At 45.4% G+C, this 19,404-nt stretch overlaps 1 protein-coding gene across 1 annotated transcript in view; it reads right to left on the bottom strand.

Moving 5' to 3' along the window:
* The window catches only part of LOC119973297 (1-phosphatidylinositol 4,5-bisphosphate phosphodiesterase zeta-1-like), an 88,548-nt gene that overhangs the window by 40,334 nt on the left and 28,810 nt on the right, over nt 1-19,404 (bottom strand). Inside the window, exons 5-6 of the mRNA XM_038811106.1 lie at nt 13,867-14,011; nt 8,207-8,359 (exon numbers count right to left, since the gene is read on the bottom strand). Coding sequence (XP_038667034.1) covers nt 8,207-8,359; nt 13,867-14,011 — 298 coding nt within the window. The remainder of the gene's footprint in view (nt 1-8,206; nt 8,360-13,866; nt 14,012-19,404) is intronic.

Raw genomic sequence — 19,404 nt, 5'->3', positions numbered from 1 at the left:
CACCAACGCCTGTGAGATGCCGGACAGGTCCCCACTCGGCGCCTGGAATGACCCCGTGACATAAAAGTTCAGGGTCACCGTAACCTTGACGGCCACAGAGAGAGGGCGTCCTCCCCCCAGTGCCACGCGTTGCTACGTGTGCAGATATGGACAATGGTTTCCCAGCTCATCTGGACTCCCCTCCTGCATTCCCAGTCCATGAGGTCCTGGTACGACGAGCGGGGCCAGTATACAAGGGGCCTCATCGGGCGTCTCTGCCGCCGTGTCACTACCACCACCTCCTCCTCGTCCTGTCGTGCGGGCGGCCCTCCAGCCTGGGTGGCTGCCACCTGCCTCCCTGGCACACTCCTGCTTCAGCTCCCCCAGGGCAACATGTAGAAGTGCGGCTCCCGCCACGGCGGCCAACATCGCTGGGTGATATCCAAACATAATGGCCTGCAGGGTGCCGTGGGCTGCATTGTCGCGACTATTGCCAGCTGGCACATGGCCAGGCGGACACCCCCCCCCCTCCCCGGCATGCACCCTCCCCATCACGCGCCTGCCCCCCTCCTCCCCGGCATGCACCCTCGCCATCATTGGCCCTCCCCGCCCGCCCCACCCTCCATCCCCGGCCACATCACCCCAGCTCCTCCCCCTTCCCCCCCTAGCCCCTCACACCTCCCCAGCCCCTCCCCCCCCCCCAGAACGCACACTCCAACGACTCCTGCGAACCCACCCCCTGCGGCCGCACCGTCACTTCTCCGGCAGCCGCCCCACGCCGACCCCTACCTCCGTGTTGGCCGGCGTCATCCAACACGACTGGTGACGCCGTTAAATAGGTTTGATTCATGCCGGCGTGACCTGTGGGCACATCGACCGGACTTCGGCCCATCTTGCCTGGGGAATTGGGGCGGCCCCGGGGCCCATTGCGTCACGCCGGTCCTCGACATTCTCCGAGGCACGTGGCGTGATTCACATCAACGGGATTTTTGGGGGGCCGGAGAATATCGGGGGACAGCCGGGCGGGATTTACGCCACCCTCCCCGGCGATTCTCCGACCCACCCGGTGGGTCGGAGAAGATTCCCCTCACTACCCTGAAACTATGCCCTCTTGTTCCATGTTTACTTTACTTATCCCTCGAAGAATCTTGTAGACTCTTGAAGATATCTCACAGATGACCATTGAGGGGTGAGTCCTCAGAGGGGTGCGGGAGGATCTGGCCCCGAGGGGGGGGGGGGGGGGCCACCTCGGTGGCATGGCCCGCGATCAGGGCCTACCGATCTGTGGGCCGGCCTGTGCTGTGGGGGCACTCTTTCCCTCCGCGCCGGCCATGGCTGGTCGGCGGAGGCCCTTCGGCGCCGGCCTAGCCCCTGAAGGTGCGGAGGCTTCCGCACCTCCCGGGCGGCCCGATGGCGGAGTGGTTCACGCCAGTCCTCAACACCGGTACGGCCCGCCCCGCCGGGTAACGGAGAATCCCGGCCCCTATCCCCGTGGGTCAATAACCTAATCTGTACATCACCGGATACTCATGGGCAATTTAGCATGGCCAACCCATCTAACCTGCACATATTGTACTGTGAGAGGAAACCGGAGCACCCAGAGGGAACCTAGGGAGAACGCGCAAACTCCACACAATTACCCAAGGCCAGAATCAAACGCAGGGCCCTGGCACTGTGAGGCAGCAGTGCTAACTATTGTGCCACCGTGCCACCCACAGTTTATTATGCTGTACCTCATAGCTTTTCCCTCTGACACTGCAGATAAGCTATTTCCTTCCTCTACATTGTTTTAAGATGTTTTCCTTTATGTTCTGGTGGCCACAACTCTCCACAGTGCTTGAGGTGAGTCCTCACCAGATCTAGCCAACTTCAGGATGACCTCTGGTTAACTTAGAATTGATTATATGGTATAGAACCTAGTATTACCTTCGTGTAATATTACTGGCAACTTAAATAATAATAGCAACATTTGCGCCGGACACAACATGGCTGGGGAATTAATTACTCCCACTATTTTTACAAAGTTTCCATGACTTTCTGCTTATGTTGCTATGGATCAGAAAGATAACCCTCAATCACCAATCGCCCCCTCATAGAAATTCAAGGCTTTACTATTGTACAATTTTTCTTTTAAATTTAGAGACCCCAATAATTTTTTTATTTTTTTCTAATTAACGGGCAATTAGCGTGTCCAGTCCACCTAACTAGCACATCTTTGGGCTGTGGGGGTGAAACCTACGCGGACATCGGGAGAATGTGCAAACTCCACACGGACAGTGACCCACGGCCGGGATTCGAACCCAGGTCCTCAGCGGCGTAATCCCAGTGCTAACCACTGCGCCACGTGCCACCCCCTATTGTACAAATTTATGTGGAAATGCAGGCACTAGGTCTACAGGTGATTCTTCAGCTCCTTGAAAGGTACATAAAAAGGGAAAATTCTGCTCATGCATTGGGAAATATTTGATGTGGAGAGTCAGCTGTTTGTTGCAGAGCCCGCCCTTTCTGTTATTTAATTGGTTAGCTGTGCACTGGATGTCAGAAGCATAGTCGTAGAAGATTTGCCCCTAAATGTTCGCCAAATTACCATCACTTTGTGGTTTTATTTCTATCTTCAGAATGATTTTCAATAAATTTCCTAAGGATTAGCATAATCTTATCATGGTCATAATTATTGGTGTTGCTCCAGTAATCAGTCATGATTCCCACTCAGGTGGTGTTGCGATAGGTAAATGAGAAAGGTCCCATTTTAAAATTGTATCGGTGTTGAAGTGGTTGATCTTAACAGTGGTAAATAAACAGGTACTAGGCTGGCCTCAGTGCACAGGGGAAAGTAAATCAATCACAGGGCCTGTTCCTGATGGTTCAGCTGCAAAGTGAGCAGACGTGGACATCAAGTGAGAATGGGACTGGGTTCTGCTGTGGTGGCGAGCCTGATTAAGGACACAGTCAGGTGAAATATTGCAGGATCACCTGGTGCCTGTGGAACATGAAATCCAACAAGAGACACTGGCGGAATTCTCCTACCATTGCAATTCACTTTTCCCGCCAGTAGCTCACCCCCGCCCCCGGGGTTCCCATCCGCATGGGGTGGTTTCAATGGGAAACCCCATTGACAAGTGGCGGGAAGATAGAATCGTGCCGCCAGTGAATGGCGTGCCGCTGAGAAACACGTGGCTAGGAAACCAGAGACTCTGATCCACTGTCTTCAGAAGAGCGATAGAAGAAGAGAAAAATGTTTCTTTGTCATGGATTCTGACATTTTTCCTTCTAAATCCAGCCGCCTAAATTTTGCAGGGACTTTTTTCAAACAATAGACTCTCATCTATTTTCCTATCACCTAGTGTTACTCTGTATTTATGTAGCCGTCACAACAGTAACTGCAACTCCTCCCCTTCCATCTTATTTCACCATGGCAACTGATCTTGTTGCACTCTAAAATTTGAAGCGTTCCAGTGTTTGATTGATCACAAGAAATATATTTTACCATTTGAAATAAGCCAGCAGACAGCTTTGTGTGACAGGAACACGGGTTCAGGAATCCGAACACAGATAGGATTTGCAATTAAAGAGAGAAAGTGAGTGCAGGATACCACGGGAATGGTAAAATCTGAGCTCTGAGTCAATTTACAAAAGTGATGGCACGGTCAATGAAGTAGAGGAGCCTATGAAAAGGGGAACTTACAGGCGGCGGTGTTCCCATGCATCAGTTCCCCTGTCCTTCCACCACAGAACCATAGAAAAGCTATGACGCAGAAAGATGCCATTCAGCTCATCCTATCTGCAAAAAGAAAACTAGCCGCTCATTTTAGTTCCACATTCAAGCATCCGGTCAGGCCTTGCAGCTTACAGCACGTCTGGTGCCGTTCTCAAAATGCCCACTACCCTCTGGGTGAAAATGTTTTTCCTCATGTCCCCTCTAATCCTTCGACCAATCACCTTAAATTTATGCCCCTGGTTATCGACCCCTCGCTAAGGCAAACACGTCTTTCCTGTCTACCCTATCTAGGCCCCTCACAATTTTATACACCTCAGTTAGGTTGCCCCTCAGCCTTCCATCTTCTGAGGAAAACAACTCTAGCCTATCCAACCACTCCTCATAGCTGCAGTTTTCAAACCCTGACCATATTCTTGTAAGCCTCCTCTGCACCCTCTCCAGAGCTATCATGTCCTTCCTGTAATGTGGTGACCAGAACTGTACATAAAACACCAGCTGTGGCCTCCAGCATTTTATACAGTCCCAGCATCACATCTCTGTTTTTGTAATTAATACCTTGCCCAGTAAAGGAACGCATTCCACGTTCTTTCTTCACCACATCATCTGCCCATCCTTCCACCTTCAGGGACCTGTGAACGTGCACTTATCAACCCCTCTCAGTATCCTCCCATTCATTGAGTATTCCCTTGCTATGTTTGCCCTTTCAAAATGCATTAGGGATTGAATTCTATTTGCCACTTTTCCGCCCACATAACCAAATCATTGCTATAATTCGGAGACAACAGCTATCCTCTTCACTATCAACGACACGGCCAATATTTGCGACATCTGTCTCCCAAAATTTAGTCCAAATATCATTAATGTATACAGCATTCAACAAGGGCCCCAACACTGAGCCCTACAGAATGCCACTGGAAACCACTTTCCATTCACAAAAACATCTATCAAGCATTACCCTGTGTTTCCTGAAGGCCCGCCTTTTGAACCTTGCCCATTGCCTGAGGTGTGGTGATCTCAGGTAAATCACCACGAGTCAGTTCTCCCCCATCAAAGAAAAAGCAGCCTATAGTCATCTAGTGTTTCCTGTAGCTGAGCCAATTTTGGATCCTATCTGTCACCTGCCCCGGTCTCTCATGGGATTTTATTTTTCTGGCCAGTCTCCCATATGGGACCTTGTCAAATGCTTTACCAAAATCCATGCAGATAACATCTGCTGCACTACCCTCATCAATCCTCCTTGTTACTTCCTCAAAAGACATGATTAAGTTAATTAGTTAGTTCCTTCTAGATGGTAGAGATCACAAATTTGGAAGGTGCTATCGATGGAGCCTTGGTGAGTTGCTGCAATGCAACTTATAGATCATACACACAGCTGCAAAAATGCACTAGTGTTGGAGGGAATGAATGTTTAAGGTGGTAGATGGATTGTCAATCAAGTGGACTGCTTTGTGGATGCTGTCAAGCTGCTTGAGCATTCTCGGAGCTGCACACATCCAGGAAAGTTGAGACATTCCTCCCACTGCAGACTTGCACCTTATAGAGCGTAGATAGGCTTTGGGGAGTCGGGCCATTAAGTTATTTGCCACAGGAATTTCCAACCTTTGACCTGCTCAGTCCAGTTAAGTATCTGGTCAATGTTAACTAGGATGTTGATGGATAATTCAGTAGTGGGGAGTAATGGCTTTGAATGTCATGGGAAGATGATTGTTAGATCCTCTATTGCTGTAGATGGTCATTGTTTGGAACTTGTATGGCCTGAATGTCCCTTACCACATATCAGCGAGGGTATCACCCTCCACCCCAGGTTTCCACAGTTTTAAGGGGAGGACACCTCCATAGAGGGACCTCCAGCGGGGACTGCCACTGCTGGACGGCAACGAGGCATGCCAAGGCGTGTCCGGATGGTTGCTGAGGACAAGAAGGTGGATGTTATGCAGCAGCAGGCCATACAGGAAACCCCTCCGCACAGTGCGAAAAGGCACGGAGGGTATTCCGCGTGCCGGCTAGGGTTGTGGGGCATTGTAGGGCACTGGCACCCGGGGGAGGCACTGGGGATGGGGAGCAATGTGGAATTCTGTCCGAGCAGGGGTTCACTCAGACGGGATACCACCACACACGTGCGCTGCCTCGAGCCCGAAAGACGCAGGAATTCACACATGGAGCAGCAAAGAGACTCAGAGCAGCAGACATGCCCCATGTTTAAAGCACTAACTGCCGTAAGGTAAGTTTAAATGTCCAATGTGAATGTTACTGAATGGATGAATGTTAGTGAATGCAGGAATGGGTGAGAGCAGATGAATGAGTGAATGCATAGCCATGACAGAAACAAAAAATGCTGGACAATCTCAGCAAGTCTGGCAACATCTGTTGTGAGGGAACGGCGCTAACGTTTTGAGTCTGGATGATTCTTTGTGGGTGGGTAGGTGGGTGAGGTAAGTGGGTCGGGTGGCAGGTGAGGGAGGTGGTAGGTGGTTTGGTGAGTTGGTGGGTACTCGGGTTGGACAGGGAGGGAGAGTCATTTTGGGGCTCGTCAGGATGGGTTGGGGCTTAGTTAGGGCGGATCCGGATGGGTCGCCATGTCAAATCCAGAAAGGTCAAGTAAGGGGTTGGGGGATAGTCGATGGCAGGGTGTACTCTGGAGGGTGAAGGGAATACTCTAGGGGTTGAGGGGGAGTCAGGAGGGTCAGTATGAGTGATTGGTGGGTCACAGTTAAACTAGAATTTTTCTGTCTAACGTTTCCTGGGTACCTATACAGGTAAGTAAGTTGGAATCGTCCAAAGTCTCTGACTCTAACTCAGAATTGGAGACTTTTCAGAACATAGAACAGTACAGCACAGAACAGGCCCTTCAGGTACCTGGGAGCAGGAAAATTACCCACTGGAAATGAAAACTTATTGAATAATTCCCACAGAGTCAATGGATCGAGACTTCCGAGGGATCCCAGCATGCACCTTGGACCAATGATCTGGAGACTGATGGATCTGGGTCTTTACGACACATTTTGCACTTTCATTAGGTCTAGCATTTAACTCAAAGGATGCAATTTTAACTTCACCAGCTGTTGGAAAACTGATGGATTCAGATGCGATGGGGATTTCACACTCCATCCAATTTAATCACCACTAAAATTTCACCCAACAGGTGTGTTTCCATCTGTTGAGTTGGATCAAAACTACTTTCTGAACATATACCATATATATGATGTACCATTAATTTATTGTTATTTGTATATTGCTAAATGCTTTTTCCTCAAGTAATTCCCCATGCCGCTTTCCTATTTCTAGTTTTGAATATTGTTTTCCTATTGTAACCTGGTGTATTCATTTCATTATCTATTGTTTCCAATCCATCCTCCCCCAGTGTACTGAATTACAAATGCTCAAATATTCCCTTCTCTAATCTTCCCATCTCACCATTTCCAGCTCTCTACTAAATACTAATTTAAATATTCAAATCAGAGAAATAGATGTCAGAGAAGCACCAATCCTAAATTAACTTCAGGGACTAACATCCTCCTTTTCAAATAATGTTTTTCTCCATTTATTTCACATTAGGATAATTAGCACTTGAGATAATTATAACTCTCTTGCACTGTGAAGTTCTCTTTATCAGTTCAAATAATTCTCTCTCACCCTGTAGCTTCAACCTTCCACCTCCTTCAGCAATCAACAGCAATTCCTGGTTATTAATTTTCTTCCCTTTCCTATCTGATTTTGTTCAGCGAAGACTAAGGTTTTTTTGCAATGTTTTTGAGACGCTCCCTTGGAACCAAAGTCATATTTTCCTCAAGTCTCTTCTGTCTTTTAAATACTATGCACCAGGTTATTTGACATTTCGTCCAGTTTCAAATCAGGACTCCCATTGTGCAATTATATCCATATTTTTATGCACTGTGATAATGTATGCTACAATCTATTTAGATATGTGTAAAGTTACTTTAATCTTTAATCAATATCATATTGATCCCTATTATTTTATCTGCCCTATTCACAGATCTAATTGTTATGTTATCTCATTTAACCCTTTTCAGCTCACTGCTTCCAGTTATAATATTTGCATGTTGCAAATTGCTCAGTTGCAAACCTCCTTATATATATCAATTTTGTACTCTCATGCCCCAGTTCATTTTAGAAGTAGCCCATGTTTACCAAACCAGTTGAAAGCTTCTCTGAAATCCATGCTAAATTTAAATGTACTCTATTGTCTCTTCTCCCCGCTATGCTATCAGCTAAAACCTATTATCCTGTTTAAGCTTGACATAATTGCTAACTGTTCTCCTAAAAATATTGAATGCGCTCCTACGTACAGTGGAAAATGATTGGTTCTCCTGATGGTAGGAGAGTACAACAGGTACATTATAAAGGAGAATCATAGGTGCATGACACTGATTTTACATGAATCATTTAAGTCTATATCTTGTGACTGAGTGCTGATTATAAAATGTATCCTTTGATCATTTTCAATATCTTAATCAATCCAGGTATATATCAGTTCTGACAGTTTCCTACCTCAGGAGAAGCCAATTGAGTTGGGTCATCATAAACATGGCTCATGTTGATCAACTTGTCTTCTAGGATATTGACCAGATAATTGGCTATTACACGTTGTTGAACCGGGTTGCAATTAATTTCCAGGGAAAGTATCAAAGGGTACTCGGATACCTGTGATAAAAGAACAGAAAGAACTTTGGCACGGGATTATTTCAATTTCATTGGTGCATGATCCAAAGAAGGGTTTAAACTAGTTCAGCAGGGGATTGGGAACCTGAATTGTAGCTCCAGTACACAAGAAGCTGAGAGTAGTGAGGTCATGAGTAAGGTTTCAAACTTGCAGGAGTGTACCGGCAGGAAGGAAGGTGGTTTAAAGTGCTTCTACTTCAACGCCAGGAGCATCCGGAATAAGGTGGGTGAGCTTGCGGCATGGGTTAGTACCTGGGACTTCGATGTTGTGGCCATTTCGGAGACATGGATAGAGCAGGGTGAGGAATGGTTGTTGCAGGTGCCGGGGTTTAGATATTTCAGTAAGCTCAGGGAAGGTGGTAGGAGAGGGGGAGGGGTGGCATTGTTAGTCAAGGACAGTATTATGGTGGCTGAGAGGACATTTGATGAGGACTCGAATACTGAGGTAGTATGGGCTGAGTTAAGAAACAGGAAAGGAGAGGTCACCCTGTTAGGGCTTTTCTATAGGCCTCCGAAAAGTTCCAGAGATGTAGAGAAAAGGATTGCAAAGATGATTCTGGATAGGAGCGAAAATAATAGGGTAGTTGTTATGGGGGACTTTAACTTTCCAAATATTGACTGGAAACACTCGAGTAGTTCAAGTACTTTAGATGGGTCCGTTTTTGACCAATGTGTGCAGGAGGGTTTCCTGATGCAGTATGTAGATAGGCCAACGAGAGGCGTGGCCGTATTGGATTTGGTACTGGGTAATGAACCAGGACAGGTGTTAGATTTGGAGGTAGGTGAGCACTTTGGTGATAGCGACCACAATTCGATTACGTTTACTTTAGCGATGGAAAGGGATAGGTATACATCGCAGGGCAAGAGTTATAGCTGGGGGAAAGGCAATTATGATGCGATGAGGCAAGACTTAGGATGCATCGGCTGGAGAGGAAAACTGCAGGGGATGGACACAATGGAAATGTGGAGCATGTTCAAGGAACAGCTACTGCGTGTCCTTGATAAGTATGTACCTGTTAGGCAGGAAGGAAGTGGTCGAGCGAGGGAACCATGGGTTACTAAAGCAGTTGAAACACTTGTCAAGAGGAAGAAGGAGGCTTATGTAAAGATGAGACGTGATGGTTCAGTTAGGGCGCTTGAGAGTTACAAGTTAGCTAGGAAGGCTCTAAAGAGAGAGCTAAGAAAAGTCAGGCGAGGACATGAGAAGTCTTTGGCAGGTATGATCAAGGATAACCCTTGAGCTTTCGATAGATATGTCAGGTATAAAAGAATGACTAAGGTAAGAGTAGGGCCAGTCAAGGACAGTAGTGGGAAGTTGTACATGGAGTCCGAGGAGATAGGAGAGGTGCTAAATGAGTACTTTTCGTCTGTATTCACACAGGAAAAAGACAAAGTTGTCGAGGAGAATACTGAGATACAGGCTATTAGACTAGAAGGACTTGAGGAGGTGTTAGCGATTCTGGAAAGTGTGAAAATAGATAAGTCCCCTGGGCCGGATGGGATTTATCCTAGGATTCTTTGGGAAGCTAGGGAGGAGATTGCTGAGCCTTTGGCTTTGATCTTTAAGTCATCTTTGTCTGCAGGAATAGTGCCAGAAGACTGGAGGATAGCAAATGTTGTCCCCTTATTCAAGAAGGGGAGTAGAGATAACCCCGGTAACTATAGACCAGTGAGCCTTACTTCTGTTGTGGGAAAAGTCATGGAAAGGTTTATAAGAGATAGGAGGTATAATCATCTGGAAAGGAATCATTTGATTAGAGATAGTCAACATGGTTTTGTGAAGGGTAGGTCGTGCCTCACAAACCTCATTGAGTTCTTCGAGAAGGTGACCAAACAGGTGGATGAGGGTAAAGCAGTTGAAATGGATATATGGATTTCAGTAAAACGTTTGATAAGGTTCCCCACGGTAGGCTATTGCAGAAAATACAGAGGTATGGGATTCAGGGTGATTTAGCAGTTTGGATCAGAAATTGGCTAGCTGATAGAAGACAAAGGGTGGTGGTTGATGGGAAATGTTCTGACTGTTGTCCAGTTACTAGTGGTGTACCACAAGGATCTGTTTTGGGGCCGCTGCTGTTTGTCATTTTTATAAATGACCTGGAGGAGGGCGTAGAAGGAAGGGTGAGTAAATTTGCAGTTGACACTAAAGTCGGTGGAGTTGTGGACAGTGCAGAAGGATGTTACAAGTTACAGAGGGACATAGATAAGCTGCAGAGCTGGGGTGACAGGTGGCAAATGGAGTTTAATGCAGAAAAGTGTGAGGTGATTCATTTTGGAAGGAATAACAGGAAGACAGAGTACTGGGCTAATGGTAAGATTCTTGGTAGTGTGGTCGAGCAGAGAGATCTCGGTGTCCATGTCCATAGATCCCTGAAAGTTGCCACCCAGGTTGAGAGGGTTGTTAAGAAGGCGTACGGTGTGTTAGCTTTTATTGGTAGAGGAATTGAGTTTCGGAGCCATGAGGTCATGTTGCAGTTGTACAAAACTCTGGTGCGGCCGCGTTTGGAGTATTGCGTGCAGTTCTGGTCGCCGCATTATAGGAAGGATGTGGAAGCATTGGAAAGGGTGCAGAGGAGATTTACAAGGATGTTGCCTGGTATGGAGGGAAGATCTTATGAGGAAAGGCTGAAGGACTTGAGGCTGTTTTCGTTAGAGAGAAGAAGGTTAAGAGGTGACTTAATTGAGGCATACAAGATGATCAGAGGATTAGATAGGGTGGACATTGAGAGCCTTTTTCCTCAGATGGTGATGTCCAGCATGAGGGGACATAGCTTTAATTTTTTTTTTTTTAATTTAGATTACCCAATTATTTTTTCCAATTAAGGGGCAATTTAGTGTGGCCAATCCACCTACTCTTCACATTTTTGGATTGTGGGGGTGAAACCCACGCAGACACGGGGAGAATATGCAAACTCCACACGGACAGTGACCCAGAGCCAGGATCGAACCTGGGACCTCAGCGCCATAAGGCAGCTGTGCCACTAGGCCACCGTGCTGCCCTGACATAGCTTTAAATTGAGGGGAGATAGATATAGGACAGATGTCAGAGGTAGGTTCTTTACTCAGAGAGTAGTAAGGGCGTGGAATGCCCTGCCTGCAACAGTAGTGGATTCGCCAACACTAAACGCATTCAAATGGTCATTGGATAGGCATATGGACGATAAGGGAATAGTGTAGAGGGACTTTAGAGGGGTTTCACAGGTCGGCGCAACATCAAGGGCCGAAGGGCCTGTACTGCGCTGTAATGTTCTATGTTCTAAGATACATTCTGCATCATGATGAATCTCCTGGCGACACTTGAGTAAAATGTTTTCCCATTTAGAAGAGACAGCAGTTGTATATTTTGTCCCTTTTAAAACAATATTGTGAATCAACATCCCAAAATTGTCACAGCAGCACGGGAGCACAAGTGGCTAGCACTGTGGCTTCACAGAGCCAGGGTCCCAGGTTAGATTCCCTGATGGGTCACTATCTGTGCGGAGTCTGCACATTCTCCCCGTGTCTGTGTGGGTTTTCTCCGGTTTCCTCCCACAGTCCAAAGAACGCAAGTTAGGTGGCTTGGCCATGCTAAATTGCCCTTAGTGTCCAAAAAGGTTAGGAGGGGCTATTGTGTTATGGGGATTGGGTGGAAGTGAGGGCTTAAGTGGGTCGGTGCAGACTCGATGGGCCAAAAGGCCTCCTTCTGCACTGTATGTTCTATGTTCTAAGTAAAATAACAATACATTTACAAACATTACTATCTTTAAAAGAAGGTATTGATAAACCAGATATTATAAGCCATTGACTTATCTTAGTTGTGGGCATGTTTCTTGAATTCATCATTCGGTGAAATAGTGAAAGCTGAGAATGACATGAAGTAATCAGGGAGAGTCAGAATAGAATTGTATAGAGCAGTAAATGAATTGGATTTTTTGAAGAAAACTTGGAGTATATAAATAAGTAGGGTTCAATGGATGGTGTACAAATTGATTTGCAGAAGATTGCAGCAGTTCAAGAAGTTCCACTATCACATTCTCAAGGGCAAATGGAATGGGATTTAGCAGCAATCCTCCTTTCTCCAGAATAATTTATTTTATTCTTTAAAAAATGATAAGCTATCTGTGACAAATACAATGTACTTTGTTGGGTTTTAGTTTGTTCTGCCTTTTTTTGAATCCAGTTATTGGGCATTCGTAGGATTTTAATTTTGAATGGTTATAGTTCAGATCCTGGAACATGCTTATTTTGGTATATGTGTTGAAAAGTTAGTTCAAACTGTTTTTTGAACAATGAGTTCAAAGGGGAGAATCATAATAAATTTTGAAAGACCATCAAGAGAATAACTTGTTCACTCAAATGCATGGCAGCCAATTATTTTGAATTTCAGTTATAAAAAATCCAAACCAGGCGTACTGATCTATCATTGCTTTTGAAAACTGAAGTGAAAAATGACAATGGCATAAAATAACTCCATATCTGAATAGCAATTTCTAAACGGGGTTTTGCTGTTCATACTGCCGGGCACAATACTAAACCTTGCCACGGACTCGAGGAAAAGGGTAGACATTCTCAGAGATGTGAAGAGTTGTGATTCACCCAAAAGAAGGATCTAAGGTACAATAGCTGGAAAACTTTACAATAAGCAGAATTGAATGACCCAACAAATGTAACAGTACAGAATTAGAAACGTGTGCCAAAAATGAACATGTTAATGATATTGTAGCTGAATACAGGAAGCCACTGACAGATCAGATGAGTGGCCAAATTGCAGCAGATGCAGTTCAATAAGGAAAATTCTGCAATTGCATGACTTGTAGAATAAGGATCAATTGATGATTTACACCCTAAAGAGCAAGACTATTAACAGAAATGAGAAACAGAGGCCTGAGGTTAGAGATACACAGATAGATCTCAGAAAAGGAGTGAGAACAGGTAGAAAATGCTATAAAAAGGGTAAGTGGGATTCTGGACTTTATATGTAAGAATGTTGAATGTAAAAAAAAGGAGACTATCTTTCATTTTGGAAAGGTCATACAATATATAACCCAATTGGTAGTGACTGTCAGTGGGCTATTTGACTGGATGAAACCTCACTAAGTCAAAGCCTTTCTTCACGCAATAACCATACACTTCTGGCAAGTGTTGAGGGACAGTGATCAAGAGAGAATCTTTCTCCTCCCTTATAACGATAGGGCCAATTAAAGCACCATGATATCTGACAGAGCTGAGAGTTAACTCAGAACAGAAAAGAGATCAAACCTGGAACTCTCTGATCCCTAGGATGAACTACACTCTACACAGCCATCATGGAATGCTCAGTTCAGCAATTCTTAAACTCACCTTTGATCATTTCTCTCCCCCCTAGGAATGTAATGGCTTCCCTACATATCCAAGTCATTCTGTTTCCACCCACACCAATTATACAGCTTTTGATGCACTGACCCAGAACTCCCTAGACCCCAGTAAGAAGGGATCAAACCTGAAGGTTAAAAAACCTAAATGATGCTCACCTCAAATGCATGCATGTTAATAACTTCAATAACCTCCTTGACCAGAATGGTAGAAGTCAAAGCAAATCCATGATATAGTCTGGGCTCATTTTCAGGTCCATCCCAGCAATCCAGTTCCAAACAGCGGCAGCCATTCCTCAAAGCACTTACAAACCAAGGGAAGAAGATAATGTTACACAGTGGATTTGACTGAAATGTCAATGTTGTTACTCCATGTCAAATTTCACATGATAACAGATGATATAATATTTTTTGCAAAGAGGGTCGTAATAATTAACCCTGACTGACGGATGGGCATGCACACATGTATAGACAGACTCACATATCTAAGAACCTTGGGATGTTTTATTACATTGAAGGCAGTATATAAATGCAGAGTATAGAACTATCTCTTTAGCTCTTTCTCGCTTCTACCCTTTGAAGTCGACAGCACAAACTTGAACAATTTAACTTAATGTGATTTTACTTCAAATAGAGAGAAGGAACCTTCAGCTGGGCTGCGAATCAAGGTACTGTTCTTTTTAGTTTGGGTTTTGCAGTTTGTCCTGAGTGTGTCTATTCGTAGGCATTCCCATTTTCTTTCAACCTACATGCAGCTTGATCTCGTAGCAGGTACGGTGGGTTAAGCTGCCGTGGCCACCATTTTCAGGCCGTGAGGCCAGTGAGAAGGGGTGCAAATCCGCCATCCCCTTTGTGCACTAGAAGCCTCTGAACAGATGTTGTTGCAATGCAACTCAGCCCTATTGCCTGATTTGAACTTGGAGCATACAGGTCATTCAATGTATTTGCTTGTCACTTATCATAGAACATGCCTTCAGCTGCAAGAGAGGTCCAGTGCTGGCATTATTTCAAGAATGTTTCACTCAACTTGCAGATAAGGTCATTTAGAATAACTTCTGCTATTGCAACGGCTCTGGGAGTACTGTGGAGTATTTCTGGAGGTGTTGTGATGAGTTCCTGTATTTGACAGTGCTATGATTTTGAAGGAGACCAGTAACTTTTAAAATTGAATTTGAATTCCCAGTTATTAACTGAATTAATTATGCCACAAGGTTTCAGCAAAACATTTGACAGTACAAGAATTAAACAAAGCAAGTACTACTAACTTAACACTAGATTTCCTAAACCCTTTTTCATTAAGCTTGAAAATCTCAACAGGCCACTTTCTGTTCCATTTGTAATTCCATCAGGAGTTCCTCCAAATTTTTCAGGGTCTCAAGGGTTTCTTCACTTCTTCTGGAACCAAACCAAGGTATGCCACAGCTCTCAGGAATTTACTTTGATTTTCCTCAGTGTTCATGCTAGTTTTCGAGGTATGAGATTTTCTTTGGTGGGGGACCTTTGGTAGCATTCAGCCAGGTGACCCTCTAACCCTCTGTAAGCACTACTTGATTGTGTATACCCCAGCCCCAAGCATCACTACCTTTTTGCTTAGTGGTTGACAGCATCTGGCAGGTTTCTCTCTTTGCCTGTTTCCAAACAATTCCGACTCCAGATGTAAACTGCCTGTTACTGTGAAAAATCACTAGATGAACACAAAAAAGGGTAACTCCCGGCAACTTATCACTTTGGTAACGTGGCATGCCTGAGACGTCCAGATAGAGATATAAACAAAATAATTACAATACCCAAACCTGTCCTTTAATCTGCAAAATATATAGATACCATAAAAGCATTCCCCTGGTGTACTAGTTGCTTTCAAAACTTTGTGAAATTTGGGAAATTACATGTACAATTTAAACCCCTTATGAAGACAACTGCAGACACACATGGTAGAATTTTCCGTTTCTGAGACTAAGTGTTGACAGCAACGCAGAGTTTACAGACTTTCACGACAGCAGAACTGGTGCAACACCTAGACCGATTACCTACTGTTAAGGGGCTAGCACGGGTACCACGAGGAACACAATCGATTCCAATGAAAATCGGTGCGGGAATGACACTCAGGACGCTGACAAGCTGCTGCAGCATATGCACATTGCAATCCTCACACACATTCATCCCAGCCAACAAGATGGCACTGGTTGTGCTGGAGCGTGCCCATGCAGCTAATGGGTCGGCTGAGGCGAGAGGGCACCTGAGGGGGTGGCCTGGGGTGACACCTATATGACCAGTGGCCCTATGTTCACAGTGGGCTGTCAGCGGCGTGTGCAGCTGCATGGCTGCCTTGTTGGTTGTGGCAATGGTGTTCTGTGCCCGTCCACCCCAACCCCACAGCCCATCTCCTGGCCACCCACCCGCTACTCTGCCCTGCCCTGGCAGAAGCCCCCAAGCCAGCAGAACTGTCAGCAAACTATGGTCATGTTAACACTTTCTGTAACCCCTCTCACTCAGCAGCCAAGACACGGGTTTCAGGATTTTTAAAAGAAATGAACCGCGGAGCATCATGGAGACCCCAGATAATAGCGGGTCAGGCTGCTAATGATATGTAAACAGTGTCCACTGTGCGTGCGTTCTGTTACACACTGATGCTACTGTTGAGATGATGGAGAATCGCGATTTGGCGTCAAATTTTCACCCGTCTCAATTTTGACGTTGGAATCTATTCGCCGCCAAATCGCATTTAGTGATTTCAGCGTTGGCAAACGCAGAACCCCACCCATAGTGTCTACCATGAAACTCAGAAAGGGAGCATCCTTGTTTAATATTTTCCCCACTTCTAATTCTTATTTAAATAAACACTTGCCACCCTTTGAGGAGCAATTGTTTATCTGTTAATCAACCTGTCCAACTCAGAGATTTTTCTGTTTATTTTACATTTAACACTTCAATCTCCAATCTAAAAGTTTTACTCTTAAAACATATGAATCATGAAATTAGACACTTTTGCAACAACTGGGAATGCTGCAGAATCCATACAGGGAGGGCCAAAGGCTGCGAAAAGTGCAGGATGTTGCACATACGCTAGAGTGGGTGTGGTTAAGTTTTATGTCTAAATCACTAGAGGGGAAATAATTCAATGTACCATATGATTCAGACTCAGTCTCAGTTTGTTCTGAGGAAGCTACCGACTCAAAGGTGTCTACAGGTTCCCCAACTATATAATACAGCTACCAACATCTCAGATCTGCAAATGGATCTATGTACTAACCAATCCCTTATGCCTGGTTGAAATGAATGAAAATCGCTTATTGTCACAAGTAGGCTTCAATGAAGTTACTGTGAAAAGCCCCTAGTCGCCACATTCCGGCGCCTGTTCGGGGAGGCTGGTACGGGAATTGAACCGTGCTGCTGGCCTGTCTTGGTCTGCTTTAAAAGCCAGCTATTTAGCACAGTGTGCTAAACCAGCCCTTGATGCCTTGATGGTTGGTGCCTTGATGTTTCTGTAAGCAAAGGAGAAGAAAAATGCATCACAAGGGTTGTAGTTACAGAGGCTCTGGATTTGCTGCATGACAGAGTCGAATCTGTCGAGGGCCAAGCACTGCACAATATCCACTGCCAGAATGGTATCAGCTTCTTCCATGTTTCTGAAAAGAGACTGAGTGGCAGGCCAACCCATGCATCCTCGTCAGAGTTCTCCTGTATTATGCTCCATCAAAGACCTCAACAAAGTTCCTTGGAGCAGAAGTTATCTGTGTTTTTGTTGTTGGGTGAGCTGGCAGACAATGTATCCACTCCCCTGGATTTGACTGCAGCCCACTCGTACTTGGTGACTCTGGGCAAGATCTTCTGGCTGTTCACATCGCCGGGAACTTCCGGTCCTGCTGACTGCCCACCCCCCTTCACGGGGTAGTCAGACGGTCTTGGATGGGTTCAATAGGACATCCCATTGACAACAGCAGGCCAGGAAATCCTGCCGGCCAACAGTGGGGTTGCTGCCAAGTAACATGTTGTGGAGAGGCCAGAGAATCTCGCCTCCGATACGTGGGTCTGAGGTATGCGCAATGACAGTATTTAAGCAGTGAGTGCCAGGGACTCTTCAGAATGCTGAGCTTTTGCTCTCTCTTCCTCCTGTGTGTGTGGTTTCTGATCAGGCAGCAGTTCCTGGGTCTGAAAGCAGGAACTCAGAAAGGGAAAGATTGCAGTGAGAGAACTGATATGGGGATGAAGGCAAGAGGTCCACAGTCACACCATCTGCAGCTTGCTCATCATTGCCAGATAGCTGTATGAGAGTGACCTGGGAGTTGAGAACGGATATAAGGCAGGAAAATGCGATCATCCTCCATTCTATCTTTAAATTGCAACTATCAGAAGTAAACCGTAACCCTATTTGTGTAGAATAGTTGGAGAGTCAGTGAACATAAATTTGCTTTCCTTGCACAGGGGGCAGAGGTTCAATTCTGGCCTTGGATGACTGTGTGAAGTTTGCACGTTCTCCCTGTGTCTGTGTGGGTTTCCTCCAAGTGCTCCGGTTTCCTCCCACAGTCCAAAGAAATGCAGGTTAGGTGGATTGGCCATGATAAATTGCACCTTTGTGTCCAAATATGTGCAGGTTAGATGAGGTTATAGGATTCCGGGAATAGGACGGGGGAATGGGTGGGCCTAGGTAGGGTGCTCTTTCAGAAGGTCAGTGCAGCCTCAATGGGCCGAATGGCCACTTTCTGCACTGTAGGAATTCTATGGTTTTCGCGGCTATGCTAATCCTTTCTGATTTTGATATCCATTTTCCCTGTTCTTTCATTTTCTGGGAGGAACTTCAATTTCTGCTGTTTTAGATCCATTTCCATTTTTGATCTAAAGGTTTGACTCCGTTGTGAGTTCCAGACGTGATCAAAGGAAAAGCTAGAAGAGCAGGAGTATTGTGAAGGTTACAGCTCTGGCAGCCTGAGTTTTCAGCTTGTTCAATCTTTGTTTTCCCCTTCCAGATGAGTACTTTTTGGTGAGAAATAACTTTTCATTTTAACTAAAAAAGGATACAATGAGGGAATCATGTTCACCCCATTCCTCTGCTCTTCCTGATCCAGCTGTGCGGAATAAGCAGGGGATTGGGATAAATTGGACAGCTCTTTCAAAGAGCTAGCAGAGTCTCAATGGGCTGTATGGAAGATGGGGAGGGGGGGGGGGGGGGGGGGGGAGTTCATGGGTGACAGATCATATTCTTCCTGAAAGATCTTGCACATCACAACAGGATCACACCAATGACAGATGTACAATAGCTGCACGTGAAATTAAGCTTGGGTTACTATGAAATCTGGATGCAGATAAACCCACAGCAAAACCATTAAGCCGGAGCAATAAAGCAAACTAAATACGCAATGAGGCAGCTTCTCCTTATGCCTAAATCTCTAAGGCAATAAACTCATGCTGCTACATTATGCCAGTAAAGTGTTGTGCACCAGTTGTCAATTGTGTATAAATTAGTTTGCACATTCTCCCCGTGTTTGCATAGTTTTCGCCTCCACAACCCAAAGATGTGCAGGGTAGGTGGATTGGCCACGCTAAATTGTCCCTTGATTGGTAAAAATGAATTGGGTACTCTCAATTTTTTTTTAAAATTGAGTATAAATTATCGTCAAATGTCGTTTCAATGTACCTTAAGCAGAGTGAATATGAATGGAGTTGTGTGGGCCCAAAATTTGCATATTCCCTTTTGTTACC

Source organism: Scyliorhinus canicula, chromosome 11 (assembly GCF_902713615.1).
Source record: "Scyliorhinus canicula chromosome 11, sScyCan1.1, whole genome shotgun sequence".
NCBI lineage: Eukaryota > Metazoa > Chordata > Chondrichthyes > Carcharhiniformes > Scyliorhinidae > Scyliorhinus > Scyliorhinus canicula.
The sequence above is the reverse complement of the archived record's forward strand: the minus strand, read 5'-3'. Positions and strand labels throughout refer to the sequence as shown.